At 33.2% G+C, this 18366-nt stretch overlaps 1 protein-coding gene across 5 annotated transcripts in view; it reads left to right on the top strand.

Moving 5' to 3' along the window:
- RPGRIP1L (RPGRIP1 like) overlaps window positions 1-18366 on the top strand; it is a 98210-nt gene that overhangs the window by 24887 nt on the left and 54957 nt on the right. For 4 of the 5 annotated variants that reach the window (XM_037815879.1, XM_037815878.1, XM_037815876.1 and 1 more), the window contains exons 8-15: window positions 471-617; window positions 1512-1585; window positions 7372-7511; window positions 14967-14978; window positions 15310-15416; window positions 15648-15698; window positions 16450-16629; window positions 17166-17283. In XM_037815879.1, the coding sequence (XP_037671807.1) occupies window positions 471-617; window positions 1512-1585; window positions 7372-7511; window positions 14967-14978; window positions 15310-15416; window positions 15648-15698; window positions 16450-16629; window positions 17166-17283 (829 nt within the window). The remainder of the gene's footprint in view (window positions 1-470; window positions 618-1511; window positions 1586-7371; window positions 7512-14966; window positions 14979-15309; window positions 15417-15647; window positions 15699-16449; window positions 16630-17165; window positions 17284-18366) is intronic. The other variant, XM_037815877.1, reaches the window with a different exon arrangement.

Genomic DNA, 18366 nt, shown 5'->3' with positions numbered 1-18366 from the left:
TATAACTTAATTATGTTAAAATTAAAAGCTAACCATCCAAGGCTATTTATTTGGTGTGGTGGCAAATCCTTTCAGCTTGAATAACTGTGGTCAGCATTTATTTTTGACCCATGCTACAACATTTTAAGACAGCATGTCTAACCACTATAACCACAGCAAAAAGAAAAATAATTAATTGCTAAAACTAATTTACTTAATGGTCACTATCAACAAGTCAAAAACTGAGAAATAAAATAAAGGACAAAAGCAGTTTGCATTATGTGGACTCTGGTAAGCTAACCCTGTATTTTCTTCCTTGTGTCAGACTTAGGTCAAGAGGGTCTCCTCTAGACAAGCAGCACATATTTGTGATGTGAAGAATACACTTCATAATGTGAACTTCCGGAGTAAATTCATTTATGGAATTGTAATCATTTATTCAAAACATAATCCAAAAATGATTTTTGAAAGATTTTCTTTTTGTGTTGTAGAAGCAAAGAACTCTCAGGATCAGCCATGATGCCTTGATGGCAAATAGAGATGAGCTAAATATGCAGGTTAAAGAACAGCGATTAAAATGCTGCAGTCTGGAGAAACAGTTACATTCCATGACATTTTCTGAAAGAAGGATAGAAGAGGTAAGTTCCCAAAGTTTTTTTCTAGAAAGTTGTTTGAAAACTCATCAGTTGCTGCTGCTTATATCTTTCTGCTAGCACAAGCTTTTGCTGTGGTCTGCTTAACTTGTTCTTAAGGAAAATGTAGATAAAATAAGATGCTTACATTTTGTTCTGATCTTGGAAGAATCTTTTACCATCTCTCTTAATGTCACCAAAAGAGAATTTTGAGAATGGAGTTGAATTTTAAGAGTATTCTTATCAATGGGAAAAGGTTGGGACTACAAAATATACTTGTGAATAAAACTTAAAAATAAGTACTAGAGTACAGAGATCTATATTTTGGTCATAAAGCTGTAATTATTACCCTGAGTTTGTTTCTAGAAATATTATTCATTGGGATCAAATAAGGTATACAATTTTATTTATTTATAAGATGTGGGCTGGCTATTTATAAATTCCAAGTAATGTGAGAAATTGTGTCTTTAGAGTAAATAGGGGGTGACACAATTTGTTTGAACCATGAACCAAAAGAAAAGTTAATCCATTTATTCCTTTATGGGCCAACTGAAAATTAGTACAGAATTAATATAATGATGGATTTCATGGGGGGGGGGCGGTAAAAAATATTATGTTTCCCCAGACTTAACAGCAAGCTTTTAATGCAATCTTGAGTTCTGACACATGCATGTTACCATTAAGCAGAGTATATATTTCTACTAAATTAAAACGAATATTTATTTCACATTTATTTAACAACTTGAAAAAAACCAATGCTGAATTAAATACAGACAATATAAGTGGTCTCCTCAACAAAATCAAGACTGGAACATGTTAGAATCCTTTCATATGTTTTTTTTAACCCCCATGTGGTTTTATTTGATGATCATCTAATGTGTAATGCTCTTTTCATTTCAGCTGCAGGATAGAATTAATGATTTAGAAAAGGAACGGGAACTTTTAAAAGAAAACTATGATAAACTGTACAACAGGTAAATCATGATTTCAGGTGTTCTTTCATTTTCTTGCTTGAGCTCTTTTATATCAAAGCATTTAATGTCAGACTATATAATAGTGATTAAACAATGGATGATTGCAAGAAGTATGCATACATTATAAAAGAAAAATAATCTTTTTTAGGCTTTGGTAATAAGTCACTTGGCCTGAGCATTAGTCTGTCACTGCTAAGAAAACTATATTGCTTTGTTGCTAGTCTTAACTACTATCATTATTTGAACTCAAACTGTAGGCTGGTAGGCACTTACCAGATACTCTACATACATTGTTAGAAATTCCTTACAACAACCTTGAAATGTAGGTACTGTACATGCCTACAAGGAAACTAAAACAGGATTAAGTAACTTGCCTACTTAAACAAAACCATGATGTAAGAGAGTTGTGTTTGGAGCTCTTTTGTTCTCTCAAGCCAATGTTTCTTCCACTGGTTTACCCAGCCTAGTAGCCAAGAATGATTCTGTTGGGAGAAAACAAGGGTGTTACTTATAATTTGTCTCTGTTCCTTATAAAGAGAAACACAAACATCTTTATTTCAAGATAAAATATAAAGGGCTGCTTTTCTTTTGTTTCTTAATCTGCCTCTTAATTATGGTATTTTGGAAAATGTAATGTAATGTAATGTTAGAAAGAAAACTCAACTCCACAGCTAAATTTGGTTAAGTGATACAGAATTCTTTCTTTCCTTCTTCCTTCCTTTCCTCCTTTCTTTCTTTTTTGCTTTCATCTTTCTTCTTTTCATCTATCTGTATATATTATATCTACATATACTATATCTTCTGTATATACCTTTCTTCCTTTCATCTACCTGTATAGATTATTCTGTATATATCTATCTGTATATATCTTCTATGTATGTCTATATTTTTTAATCTTTACAGTATATGTTAAATACATGCTCATTGAAAGCTGATTTAATATATGTTGAAATATGTGTTATAGCTGATATACAACAGTTGCTTATATTGATGGCATACTAAAACATCAGAAAATAGCCATCTGAACTACTGATATATCTTTAACACTTTAATTGTACATTTAAACTTTGTACATTAAACAAATTATACCCAAAGAGGGTAGGGGTAGACTTTCATTTTGGTTTGCTTTGAAAAGTTACCTAAATTAATGTTAGACACTATTCCAGTGAGTTGTATAATCCATGTTGTTTACCTACTAGTGGTGACCATCTTTGCACAGTTGCTCATTATATTAAGGGTTACCAACAACAGGTTCAAACACCAGGTAAAATAATGTTTGGGGCCTTCCAGCAAGGGTAGACTGGCTAGACATCTTTGCCTTGAACTCTCTTCCAGCTCTTTTGCCTCAGTAATTTATGTTTTCCCTCATCTTATCTGCCCTGATTAATTTTGCCTAAAAACCCTTATTATTGATTACTAGTGTCTCCTGTCTTATATTTCCATCGCTATAGAGTATTTCATCAATATATATTGGTATACATAATTATGTGTTTGAAAATTTCAAATGTCAATATTCAGATAGCATAGCACCCTATACAATGTCAGAGACAATGTTATTCCTATATTTTATCAATAAAGGAATTGAGTTTCAGAAAAATTAAAATATTTGGAAAGAGTCACACAGCATTGCTGAGACTTCAATACTGGACAGAAACCCAGTTCTTTTTACTCTAAAACTTGAACTTTTCTCCATTATGCTTCACTACCTCACTGATGGATTGCATTAGAAATTTCCAATTGCATGGAATATTTTATGTGTGAAAGGGAAACATTCATGGAACTGTGGAACTGACATACATTCAGAAACTTTTATTGATTTACATGTATCTTCAATATCTTGTAATTTCAAATAATTTAACGTTGTCTAAATACAAGAAAATATGTGCCATTTGGCCATTACTTCATAATTTCCTACTTCCCCCTCCCAATTCGAGAATTTACGGAACATATTCTCTTGAAATAAAAAACATCAAACCTAGCTGAGAATAATGCATAAGTGAAATTTTGAGAAAGATATGTTTTTCTCATATTTAACTTATCATCCTAAAAACTTTATCTTTCCATATTAGATGATCTAGGAGCATAAATCTGATTTTGAAGGTTTGGGTTTTGTTTTTTGTTTTTTTTTTTATGTTTTATGCTTGAACTACATTTGTTTTCTGTCACATTAAAAGCAGAATTTTGTGTGAGAGGTATGGAAGTAAATATGTGCAGTGAGTGTCAAAATATTTAATGTCACATACCAGTACAATCCAGCAAGTATACGTGACAGTTAGCAAAAAATTCTCTAATAGCAATTTTTAAAAATATATGTAGTGTGTTTGCAGAAGAATTGTTGGAAAAAATACAAAAATGAACATCATCCCTAAGATTCTTTATAGCTCTTGTGTTTCATGACACTGTTATTCATCATTGCCAACAACTAGTGCTCATCAAAAACTACATATACTCTGTTTGGTTAGTCATAATGATAGGATGTTTTTAAAAGGAGAGCATTTGTTTGTTATTGAAAGTTGGCTAGTTTTCAGGAGAAAAATATGATTTGCAGATTGCATTCTCATCTTCCTTTTTCAAATGAAATTTTGAATGTGTTTATTCCTTGACATATGACATATTAGAGAATCATCTGGTAAGATAAAGCCCTCATGTTCATATTTGGTATGAGGCTTTTAATATGCTAAAACATTTTGATACAATGCCAAGAAATAAGTACAAATTTTTAAGAAATGTTGAATTTAAGAGTTCAGAATAATGTTTTGCAACTAAATCTTCCTCTTTCAGGGAAAACCTGTATGCTATAATATGGTAAAGCTGTGTCCCTTTTCTTCAAGTTAATATAGTTTTAGGGCCACGTGCTGATGAGTACAATGGTCCTTCAGCTATAATATAACTAAAATATAGGTTTCACCACCTTTAGGAACTTCCCCACCCACCCCACCACCACCATTCAAGTCTGATTCAGTTAATTTGAGATTGATCCAAGAGAATCTGTTAAGGTGATTTTAAACTATTAACACCGTGAGCGAAACTGAGCTAATGCCTATGAGAAAAAACTGTTCCTTTAGCTTTTGGAGAGGATTTTAATCCTTTTAGATATTGAGTGAATCAAATTTTTACAATGTGATAGTCATCTAATATCCATAATTTCAAAGAGCATTGTTGACCATCCGTAGACTCTGTTCTCCGTTTCTGTGAAATGAGCACCTGTCCCCTGCTGTCTTCCAAGGATCAGGAAACTCTTATGATCAAATATGAGCACTTTGTCCTTCCCAGAAATCAAACTCTGAGTGCATTTTGGACATCATTTTTCCTTTAGTAAGTGAAGTATCCTGATATCAACATGTATTTAATTTTCACTAGGCCTAACTAAAGTACCTATGGATTTCTTTTTGGATGGTTTAGAGTTTATTTTTCCCTGTCTCTCAGATTATCATGCCCTTGAGCATTGTAGTAAGTGGAATTTCTTCTGTAAGAAAAAAGAGATCTTAGAGTGGAGATGGATTCTTTGGGCTTTCATTTCAATCTTATCATGTTGTTGATCAAGAGTGTGTATTTCCAGTATGCTGACCCATGGTTTTCAATGGCCATGCCAGTGACCACAGGCGCCAATGGGTGTTCCTCTGCAGACTGACGTTTTATCACTCCCACAACATAATGCAACAATGAAATTGCTCAAAGACCAACTATGACCCCCTCCCTCAGTTGTCACTGTAGGCAATATACAAAAACATTGTCATGAATAAAAGTTCTCAAAGACTGTTCTCATATGCAGATCTAATCATGTACACAGCCCTTACAAAGAAAATGGAGCCAGATGTGGTTCACCATTTATAGTTACACAGATGGCTGTAAGCATAGAGAAATACAGTAAATTCAAAAGGAATTCCTCATGAAACTCTAGTGAAATGTAATCCTAAATTTAGAGGAAAGATAGCAGTGGACTAAATTCAGATTGACTTATGCTGATTTACACTAGTATTTTGTGGGTTTGGAAAAACCAGGCTGCTAAATTGTTCTTAATTTAAACACATACAGCTTCTGATGTTTCTGCCAGATTAGCTGTTGGTGATCTTTTTGCTGGTACTAATACTATTGGAACACTACTGTTTCTAATTTTTGGCGTCTGATATAAAGTATAGTTGTGCCTTTTTAATCATGCTAATTTTTTTCCGGGTGGTACATGCTTTTAATAATACAAGACACACACACACACGTACATATATGCACTCATATACATGCATACCTATGTATGTGTTTGTAGATCATTTGGCCAGACACAAAAATTTTATTTGTTCTTTTTAAAAAATGAAAATGTAAAGGAATATGCTTTGCTTTAGCATTTGAAATACGTATTTTATTTGGAGTTCATTTAAGTCTAGGTAATTGTACCTTCTTGCATAGAATTTATTTGAAGTATCAGTAAATCAGATCCGTGCATTTTTTAATTTTGCATGTGAAATAAGAACATTGATAGAAGAAAGAGGCATATTTAGAGAAACTTCTAGAATTCCATTTACTTTTAAGTCATGTTATTTTAAATGCAGTAAAAATATTCATAGTGTGAAATGAATTTACAACTTGCTATTTTGAAACTATATCCCCCCAGAAACATATTATCTCATTTGAAATACAAACCTCAAGACTAGCTGAGAGCAACATTAAGTGGAATTTTCAATAATATGATTCCCTTCTATTTATTTCATCACTGGTATAAAACCAGATTTTGTAAAAAAAATTTATTTACTGGGTTTAAAATAAATAGAGGGTCAATGCTGCTGATAATTATCAGTCATATCAGGCTTCATAGACAATGGTTTTCTGCTGAAATAAAGATCAAGATCAGTTTTTCCAAAACCTGTTCATCACGTGGGGAGCCTTATAAAATTATAGATTCCTGGGTCCTGGGATCTACATTTTTACATCTTCCTAAATGTTCTTAGTGTAGCTGATCTAGCACCAGTGTTTAGACCAGCATTTGGGAACCACTGGCCTAAATAAATGTTTATTCTTTGCCTTCTGCACACTATTTAGTTATTTTTTTTACGGGTCTGCCTTCCAATACACTAGGTCTTGATCATTATTAGATTTTAACCCTAGTTTAAACTTCTACACTTTTACTGAGGAATAGTAATTTCATCTTTGTTATTCTTATCAAACTCAGAGCATTGGTTTGCATCCCAATCATGTATAACAAGTAAAATTCTTTGTTTTTAGTCTATTGCTTTTTGTTTTTTAGGACAAAAACTGCATTTTCAGTGCTTCTTAATATCAGAATTACTGTCTTGTGGTTCAGTATATGCTATCATTTTGTGGTCAGTATTTTGTGAATATGCTTATTATCACTGACTCTTAAAACATTTCACAGACTCTAAAATTAAAGATCAGGTAGAGACTCAATTTTCTCTGTATTAAGTGGGTTTTGTATGTGGGAGAGAATGGTTTTGTCCGTTGTCTGTTGCTGAGCTTGGAATTGTGGATTGCTCTGGAGTATGTACAGTATCTGAATTCTTTTACTAGTCCCACAAAAGCTGCACACTGCCAACATTTCTGACTTTAGAACTCTAAATTAAGGCCAGTTCCTTTGCTCATCCCACAAACTCTTTCATGTTCCCTAACCGCAGCCTGTGAAAGGCGCCTTGGTTTCAACAGCAGCAGACCAGCATATGTTTACTTAATTCCTAAGACATGATGACAGTGGTCTCTGTGCCACTAAAAGCTTTTCTCTTTATTATTTTCTGTAGAAGCTGATTTCCAAGCTTTCCTTGCATGTCACGTGTGTTTTGCAGTGCCTTCAGTGCTGCCCATGAAGAGCAGTGGAAATTAAAGGAACAGCAGCTGAAAGTACAGATTGCTCAACTCGAGACTGCCTTAAAATCTGATTTATCAGACAAAACTGAAATCCTTGACAGATTAAAAACTGAAAGAGGTACATATAAAATAACTACTGACTTATTCATTTCAGATATCTGATGTTTATTCATTGAAACAATCAGTATTTACTGGAGTGCCTACTGTTTGCCAGGCACCTTGCTGGGAGCAGAGCCTGTATTAACAACCATCCACTTTCATGAATTTATTGGTTGCTAGAATTACCCTTTATACAGCCTAAAATATATGCCAAAGGAATTCTCTTCTCTCAAAATTTTCTTATTCAGGTTGTCTTTAATTTGTTTAATTTTCCTAATTTCTGAACCTTTCTTTATTCAATAGTCAACAGCTATTTATTAAGACTAATGTGTGCTAGGCACTGTTCTGAGTTCCGGAGATAGTCTTGAAGAAAACAAAGGAACTTGCTCTCATGCAGCATATATTTAATAGGGAAAAACTGACAATAGTTTAATAAATTGGTAATGGGTAAATAATGTAAATAAATACATGATGGTAAGTGCAGTGGGAAAAAAAGTAGTGTAAGATGACAAAGTGGTGGAAGTAGTTATTTGCTGTTTTTGGTAGGTTGAAAAGGGAAGATCTCCCTGATAATGAGATGTTGAATTCTATTCTGCAATAGTCACCTGAAATACAAAGAAGCCTTTTCAAGCTAATCCTGCTAAAATAATAATCATTGATAAGTTTCATATAATGAATCACAGATCTTGTCTCGTGGAAGTAAAATAATGTATAATTAAAGTAGATGTCAGAATTTCTATATTAAACACAAATGGGAGGAATGAATTATTTGCTTCAAGTGTTGTTATCTGTTAGCTCATCCACTGGAGAAGCCAAGTTCTGTGTTAATAAGGTTGTTCCTTTTGAACATTTGCAGTTCAGTTGCATGAGGGGGTATAAATGTTTAATGCAGATCAGTGGGAAAAAATTACCTATCTAGTTTGCGCTCTTATATATTAATTTAGATCTCAAATACCTTCTTTCGTTGACTATAAGGAACATCATTTTTTTCACATTTTTACTTCTTTAAAATTGGGATACATCTTATAAGTGATAGCATTTTAAAATTGTGGTCTGCCATTTTTTTTCACATTTTAGCAAGTCTGAAATTGAAACATAATTGATGGAGTCTTAATTTCAATGAAATATGTTAGTGCAGTATTTATTTACCAAGTTATTAAATCTCATGAAAGATTATTTATAGGATTTTACCTACATGATTGTGATTAGAATAAAATGGTGACATGATTTCTGATCTGATGGACATTTAAAGTTTTCATGTCAAAGACACATACTTCCTGATTTTAATGTGCAATATTGAATACCTACCAGAGTGCTTTGTCTTAGCAGTTGTTCAAGAAGCTCTTGTACACTGAAGGGAGTAAAAGCGTTCTACATTCCCTTTCTTTCCAGAAACAGATATAAATTGCTCATTCTATGGGAAAGGGAAATTAAACAATCCTTTCTTATTTCTGTACTTTCTCTATTATGCCAGATAGCAAGAAGCTTTCCATTTGTCATCATGTAATTCCAAAACTCTTATCTTTTATACAACTAAACTGGTCTCTAGAAAGAAATTCTTTTTAAGGGGCTAGATCTTGGTGTTCCCTTTTTAAAAAAAAAAAAAACTTTATTTTTTAATTCTGAAGTTATTAACTATTACAGTTGCTCAGTTATTTCCTCATCTTTTTTCTGCTTTTAGATTTTTTTGAATCATAAAAATTTATGTATACTGTAAAAAAAAGTCCAGTAAACATTGATATATTCTAAAAATCACTCAGTCCCACAACCCTGAAGATAATCACTGTTAATAATTTGGTGTATGTCCTCCCTGAGTTGTTTCTATATGTTTAGATAGAATTTTATACCATGTTTTTATTTTTTTTTATTTTTAAGCAGTTTTATTGAGATATATTGACATATATTAATTGTACACTTTGGATGGATTGTATGATATGTAAATATACCATGTTTTTCAATTCACTATATTGTAAAATTATTCCTTAAGTATAAATATAAATCTACATCACCATCATTTATAATGGCTGTTATAGTTTCCCAGTGTGTGGATATACCATAGATTATTTAACAATCTTCTGTTGAATATTTAAGTTGCTTTGTTTTTTAAATTATCATAAACAACATCTTTCTACACAAATCTTTACACCTTTATCCAGTTATTTTCTTAAGAAAAATTGCTAGAACCGAACTTTATTTTTAATACAACTTTTATTTTGCACAGTTGTTTTTGTTTGAATAACCAGAATTTACAGGTCTGAAGATTTAAGTTTTTTGGTTTCTTTGTGAAAATGTTACAGTAAATTATAGGAAAAACATAGCCTTTATGTATTTTTTCCCAGAGATATACTAAATAAAAAAATTGAAATTGTTTATTCAAGGAAATCTTTTTAATATTTAGTAAGTTCCTTTCTGTATGGCAGATCTTGAAATTGTTTAATTCTACTTTGAAGTCCCTTCACACGTTTACCTTTTCATGTTTCAAGTGTTCTTTGCTAGAAGATGTTTCCCTGGCTTCTTGTAGTCATTCATGTAACTGGCAAATTATTTTTGGAGAATACTCACCTCTTTATTCAAGGTACAAATTAGTTTCAGATTGTGTGAATCTGTGGGGGAAGGTTATGTAAATGCAGTTTGCATTTGGTTAATGCTTAAATTAACTGCATGTGTTTAAGGGCCTGCTTTTGAAAGTTCCTTTCTATCTTTAGCTGAAATGCATAATTCAGCATAATGCATGTGGTTATATTGATCACAGCTGAAGATACTAGCACAAAGGAGCTCTGAAAATTGTTTAGTTGAATTGTTCTCTGCACTCTACTTATTAATGGTGTGCTGGAAGAACATAATTTTAAAAGAGTGAAATGTTATCTCATTTGAATAAAATGCTGTTTAGCTTAACCTGTTTTTTGTCAGATTATAAGGTAAGGAGGTTATTTTTCATCTCGTACAGGGTGCTTTGATTTTTCATATTATAATTCAGCAAGTCTATTTCCTCTTCGAACTATAGTGTCTTAGTACTTTTTAAGACCCAGGAGCTATATCCCCAATAAACAGTTTGAGAAAAGAAAAAATATAGTAGATAATTCTACATAAAATTCAGTAAAGAGAAAGTAACTGGTATTCAGTGAAGTCTTAAGTTATTTTCCCACTAATAAATCCTAGCTTTAAAAGTATCAGTGAAACAGGGACATAGTTGTTGAAACAAAAATCAGTAAAGGGTGGAAACATATAATGTTTATGCCTATTAGCATATTATTCTTAGGAACTATGCTTTGGAAAATTGAAAGAATAGACAAACTAGAGCATAGATATAAAAATCAAAATATTTTATCTAGCTGAAGATGGCTGAAGATGGAATAGTCATATTCTTTACACTTTAGCTCACACGTAGAACATCTGAAGTTTTGCTGGCCAGGAATGAAATTGTGTGTCCTCAAGACCTTTGGTTTTACAGCCTTCTGACTGTTTGCCTTCACTTTGTTACCTAATCATTCTGTCTAGATGTTGTTTTAACTTAATTAACAAAAAATAAAGGGCTTTACATTCTTATTCTACTCCCTAACTAAAAAAGTTTATCTCATAAGAATTCATATTTTTAATCCTAATTTTTAGTTTAAAGACAAATATTTGACCTTTACCTTCAAAATTCCCAACTATTATTCACATTTGCGAATTCTTTCATTTAGTTCACCAGACATTAGCAATTTATACTCTAGGATAATAACCTTTTAACCTTTCATGAATAAGATTAAAATATTCGTATATTTGATATGAAAGTGTATCTCTATACCTTAGAGGCACAAGTTTTTTTTTTTTGCTTTTTAGTTTTCCAGGAAATATGTGGTATTAAAAACATCCAAATTTAGTCCATTTCTCCTTTTTTTAAACTTTTTATTTGGAAATATTTCAAACTTACAGGTCACTGCAAACCTCACACAGACCCCAAAAAGAGAATGCCAGTAAATCCCCACATTCTCCCCCAGACACCCAGATCCACCAATTTTGACTTTTTGCCGCCTTTGCTGTATCATTCTATCTTGATATCTACCTATCTTCTGAATATTTGAGAGCAGCCTGCACACATCATACTCCTTGAATATATAATACTTTCATGTACATTTCTTAAGGACAAAGATATTAACTTATGTAATCATCTTAATTGCAGTTATCAAATTGAAGAAATTTGACATTGATATAAAGCTTACATTCTACATTCCATTTTTTCTTATGCCCCAGTAATGTCCTTTTGAGCCTTTTTTCCTCCATTCTTAGATCTTATCCAGTATCATGTATTACATTTTATTGTCATTATCTCTTTAATTTCTTTCTTTTTTAATTTGTGTGTGTGTGTGTGTGTGTGTGTGTAACACATAAATCTTCCCCTCCCAAGGATACCATTCAGTAGGATTAATCGCATTCACAATGTTGCAAAACCCTCACCTCCAACCATTATTAGAATTTTTCCTTCATCGCAAACAGAACCCCTACACTTATTTTACATTAACTCCCTATTTCCCCTGTCCCCACCCCTGGTGACCTGTACTGGACTTTTCGTCTCGGTGAGTTTGCATGTTCTCTGATATTTTCTTTGTGGTTACCATGGGGCTTAAATTTAATATCTTAAATCTATAACTGTCTTGTTTGCTTTGTTACCAACTTAACTTCAGTAGTATACACACACTGTGTTCTTGTACCCCTCCATCCCCCCACCTTCATGTGGTTCTTGTCACTAATTATATGTTTATACATTATGAGTCCAAAACCACTGATTTATTACTACATTTTGTGCATTTGCCTTTTAGATCCTGTAGGAAGTAAAATGTGGAGCCACGAATGAAAAATACAACAGCACTAGCATTTATATTTACCCCTGTCATTATCTTTACTGAAGATCTTTATTTCTTTATGTGGCTTCAGCCTATTGTCTATTAGCCTTTCCTTTCAACCTGCAAAACTACCTCTAGCGTTTCTTGTAGGTCTAGTCTAGTGGTGATAAATTCCCTCAGCTTTTATTTATTTGGGAATGTCTTAATTGCTCCCTCATTTTTGAAAGACAGTTTTGCTGCATATAGAATTCTTGGTTGGCACTGCCCTCTTGCCTCCATGGTTTCCAGTGAGAAATCAGCACTCCATTTTATTGAGGCTCCCTTGTGTATGACATATTGCTTCTCTCTGTGGCTTTCAGAATTCTTTTTCTTTGACAGGACAGTTTTATTATAACATGGTACCATGTGGGACTTCTGGGGTTTATCCTGTTTGGAGTTCATGGAGCATCTTGGATGTATATATTCATGTCTTTCATTAAATTTGGGAAGTTTTCAGCCATTATTTCTTCAGTATTTTCTCTGTTCCTTTCACTCTTTCTTCTCCCTCAGGGACTCCCCCAATGCATATATTGGTATGCCTGATGGTGCCCCACAGGTTCCTCAAGCTTTGTTTAGTTTTCTTCATTCTTTCTTCTTTCTGCTCCACAGGATGGATTATTTCAATTGACTTTTCTTCAGATTCACTGATTCTTTCTTCTGCCAGCTCCAATAGGCTGTTGAACCCTTCTAGGGAATTTTAAATTTCTGCTACTATGGTTTTCAGCTCTGGTTTTTCATAATTTCCATCTCTATATTGATATTCTCTTTGTGTTTTTCTTCTGCTTTCCTGATTTCTTTTAGTTCTTTGTCCATGTTTTCCTTTAGCTCTTTGAGCATTTTTAGGATTTTTTTTTTAAGTCTCTGGAATATCCCTGGTCTGATCCTCATTGATGTTTTCTAATGCTTTAATCTTCTCCTTTGCCTGGATCATCACTTCCTGTTTATTTGTAATCTTTTGCTGAAACCTGGACATTTTGATATTTTAATGTATTGTCACTGGAATGTAGACTCTTAGGCAATGTTCGTAAGCTTGTATCCAGCTAGTATTTCGGCAAGCTTTCCTTGAATGTCAGGAGCTAACCAAAAGAAAAAAAGAAAACAACTTTCCCAGTCTTTTCTCATTGACTTGTTTGAGTACTCTTCTTCAGAGTTTATTCATACAGAGAGTCTAGATAATAACTCCACACCCAAGCATAAAGGCCTCCCTGGTCCTTTCTGTGCATGCATCTTGTCTTGGGCATGCATATGTGACCCTAGGAATTCCATTTACACAGATACGAATGTCTCCTCTTCCTTAGGAAACAGTTTCCTCATGGTCCTGGGCACTGCACTTTATGTCCTGCAGCCAGCAATCCCTAGTCCCAGGCAGCACAACTTGACTGCTCTCCCACAGAGTTCTGTAGGAGAGTTCTCTGAGCTGTCTTTCACATTCAGGGTAAGTTCTGAGACAGCAAGTCCGTCAGGCCACCATGAGACAGACTGGGCCAGACATGCATACTCCCAGGATACTCTGCCCCCTCCAGAACCAGGACCAGGGATCCATATTGGGACCACAAGCCAACTCCTTGCCAAGTCAGTGGGGGTTGGGAAGGGGGACAGCCAGGGCAACACAAGATCCTACTGCTTCTGAGTACTGCTTCTGAGTAGCCTTTTTCTTGATTTGGAGCTCACCCTGTTACTGAAGTCCTTTAACTGTTTTCTAGAGCTTTGAGAAAGAAGTTTCTGTTAGGTCTTACTGGTTGTTCAAAGCTTCTCTTGGGGGACAGAGCCCTGAAACATCTCACTCCACCATCTTGATCGTAGCCTCTAGTCCACTTCTTCGTAGCTATGTAATTTTAACATTTTTACTTATATGTAATGTATACAGCTTGGGAACTCACAAAGCATTATAAAAGTCAGAAAGTTATTTTGTATAAAATGCAGGAAACAAATGCATTTATATGAAAGAATTCTTGGCAGATGTGTGAAACTATTTTTTAATAATAGGAAACAAAAATGTACAACTTATCTTGAGGATCTGTAATAAACATTAATCTTTAAGAGTGGAATGCAATTAGTGGAAACTCTTTAGATGACATGGTTTAAGTTGGTTCACAGGAGCCAGCAAAGGAGGATACTTCACCACCACCATGAACTCTAATTAGAAGTCCACTTAAGAACATGAGATTAAAAAATGTAATTAGCTAGCTAGCTACTATGCTTTTTTTAAAAATTTTAACATATTTAAGGCAAGGGGTGAAATATTGGTCTTTTCATGGATTTGCTGTCTTAAGCTCTGTTCTGCACTTCTGTTTGCTGGACATGACAAATAAGTGACTAGGCAAACCTAACCCATAGCCATTCCTTAGCAATCTCTATAAGTCCACATCTTCAGTGAATAAAGAACACACGTGAATTATTATTAATACTACCATATACTGGTTGTGAATACATTTCTGCCTATTGTAAGATTTCTTAAAAGTATGGTTGATTGAAATTATGGACTCAGAAGTTAATCAGCACAGAAATTATCTTGTTTGAATACAAAGACTTTTTGGTAAATTGGGAAAAGTCAAGGAAGTTGATTAGAAAATTAAAAGACAATTTTTTTTTTTTTTTTGCATGCCTTTCAGGACCCTTAATAAGTAAGTAAAAATCATAGATTTAGAAATGTATTTTCTTAGGCATTTAAAATAGAACATTCCTTTGAAGTCCCAGAGTCCACAATTTCCTTATATTATTACTGTGAACATAAGTCTTAAGTTTTTGATAAGTGAGTGAATCATATGGGAGACACATGATAGTGTTCATTTGATCCTCATCCCCCTGCTGTCTTTGTCTAGGGGCTGGCTTGATTTCCTCTATGACCAGCATAATAGTAGCTTGAGCTTGGTGTGTATAAAGAATTGAATTAATTTAAAATGTTTTCTTACACCTAATTCTCACCTTTTTAATTGTGGTGACTTTTTTTTCAAGAACAAAATGAGAAATTAATTCAAGAGAATAGAGAACTACAGTTACAGTATCTGGAACAAAAGCACCAACTTGATGAACTTAAAAACCACATGAAGTTTTTCAGCAAGGTGAACTATTTTCTTATTTGGGAAAAAAACTCAAAAATCTCATCTAAATATGTTCTGCATAAAGAAAACACTATATTACAAAGCAAGAAAGTACAAATATATTACTTGGTTTATTACTTCATGGCATCATCCTGCTTATATTCCATGATAATATTCTGAATATTTAGATTGTTTGTTATATTTTCCATTAGTATCTCATTATGAACTTTTACTCACTCTTAACTGTTACAGGAGAGTGATATTAATGCTGATGAATTGAGTGAAGCTCTCCTGCTAATAAAGGTAACTTTCTGAACTTCACCATGAATTTCATGGCTGTATATATATTCAGCATAATGATGACCCTTATTTGTAACACTGATATTTGGGGAGTGGATTACTTGTGTATTTTCTGAAACTTAATGCATCTTTTGCTTATATGCATATATCCTACATACCAGGTCTACTAAGACTCAGGAAAATGATCAGGTGACTTTTAGTTACAGCATATACGTATTTCATAATGACATTAAACTTAAGTTTAAAAAAGACCTAAAAACTCTTATTTAGAGCACTTTTTCTAACCGTAATAAACATTTTATTTGTATCTGCCTCACTATAAAACTAATCACCAACTTTCTGCCCTAAAGGACCATGGTCTACCCTGTCATCTTATGTAAAATACAGTTGAATTATAGATGTAACAAGAAAATTTTTCCAGTCCTAGAATATTCTATTATTTACAATAAGACACAAGAAAATCCATTTCTTTCCTTTCAGATCATTGCATTGTAGAGTTTAATGAGATGAAGAACTGGAAGTAAATATACATGATTCTTTTTTTATGTCACAAAACAATAAACTGTGTTTTTATTTCTCTGTAATTGTTCTGAACATCTATCCAAATATATTTTCTATATCAAGACTGCTTTATTCCTGATGGAAAAATGGAAACGTATCTGTTTTTAATTAATGATTGTTCCTTACTATATTAATTTTCATGAGTACATGTTAGAAGTTCTTGTTTCAGTAATAAAACATGTTTTTGTTTTAGGCTCAGAAAGAGCAAAAAAATGGAGACCTTTCCTTTTTAGAGAAAGTAGACAGTAAAATTAATAAAGATCTAGGACGCTCCATGAGAGAGCTGCAAGCAACTCATGCGGAAACAGTGCAAGAACTGGAAAAGACAAGAAACATGCTAATTATGCAACATAAAATTAATAAGGATTATCAGGTAATGTAAGTCACTAAATCAGGAGGATAGATCTCCTGTAATATTCTACTGATGATTTACTTTTCCCAGAAATAACCATGTATTATCATCTACATTATTATCTATGTCTATTATCATTTATTACTACATCCCTGGAATTTAGCCTTTTAACTAGAATAAACTATTTAGAATAAATAGTTTAAAAGACAATTTCTTTAAAGTCCTTCATTGTAAGAAACTAATAGTGGCAATGAACTCCCTTTTACCAGTGTTAGCACATTCTGAAAGTCCTGCTGAAACTACATGTTATATTGGCTTTTAACGAAAGGGAAAATCACCTTCATTTAAAAAGAGTACAGAGTTTTGTCTGTTTTGCTTCTGATTTATGACCAGTACCAAGCATAATTTTCTAAACTGTAATCTATTTGAGGTTGGGAAACCATGGTTTTACAGCTCTTGGTATTCCTAGGATCTAGAAAATGCCTGAATCATTGTTACTTTGAAAAATGAAAATGCAATCAATCATAAGTATTAAATACTTACCTCTTATTTTTTAGATGGAAGTTGAGGCAGTGACTCAGAAGATGGAAAATTTGCAACAAGATTATGAACTCAAAGTGGAACAGTATGTTCATCTTCTTGATATCAGGGCTGCGCGCATCCAGAAACTAGAAGGTACAATGTGCACAATTCTTAGTCCACAGTAACTAGAGGAATGGATTTTATAACCATTGAAATGCCTTCCAAATCTACACTCACGATTTATTTTTTGCTCTGTTTTTTCCCAGTTCATAACTGTAATAATAGTCTTCCAGAAAATTTTTATCTGTTTCTTTTCTACTCAAGAATTTTTAATAATTCCCTACTGTTTTTGAATTCAGTATTGCAGGCAAGACTTCAAAGTACTTCACAGAATACCACAGACCCATGTTTACTACCTCATTTATAATTTCTCTTCTCAGCAACCTGTGCACCCCAGCCAAACAGGTCTGCTTGCTCTTCATCTGATTCATCATGCTTGGTCCCACCATCATGTTGTTGACACCATCTGAATTCACCCCAAACCACCAAGATATGTCCTTCCCTGCTCCAAAATCTGACTCAGTGCACACCAGTTCCCGTGAACTGGGCCATTTTTCTACTTGAAGTGCTCTTGCAGTGATTTTCAAATTTTAGCGAAAAGGACAATCAGTTGAGAAATTTGTTTATAATGTAGCTCCCTGAGTCCTACCCCAAGAGATGCTGGGGCTCCTGATACTGTATATCTAGAAATAACTCCAAGCAATTCAGATATAGCTATAAGACTATTCTTTGAAAAACTACATCAACACGTTCCCATTTTATTCTCTCCTGTACTCAATAAATAAATGTTTGGGAATTATATAAGTATTCTTCAGCTGTTAAAGTTTGACATATTCTTTGTGGCTACAATATAAGTTCCACAGGAATAAGTACTTTATCTTTCACGTCCCCAGCCGTATAGTACTTGGTTTAGTGGTCTAGGCCAGCAGTAATTTTACACTCTTAAAAATTATGGAGAATCTCAAAGAGCTTTTGTTTATATGGCTTATACTCATTGAGATTTCTCCTATTAGAAATAAAAATTAATAAATTTTTAATAGTTATTTTAATTCATGTTACAATAATAATAAACCCATTATATATTAACATAAATAACAGTGTGAAAAAATAACTTTTCCAAAAGAAAATAATGAGACAAGCAGAATTGTTTTACATTTTTGCAAATCTTTTTAGTGT

Source organism: Choloepus didactylus, chromosome 22 (genome assembly GCF_015220235.1).
Source record: "Choloepus didactylus isolate mChoDid1 chromosome 22, mChoDid1.pri, whole genome shotgun sequence".
NCBI classification, from domain to species: domain Eukaryota; kingdom Metazoa; phylum Chordata; class Mammalia; order Pilosa; family Megalonychidae; genus Choloepus; species Choloepus didactylus.
Note: the sequence above shows the minus strand (reverse complement) of the source record. Positions and strands in the feature narration are given on the sequence as shown.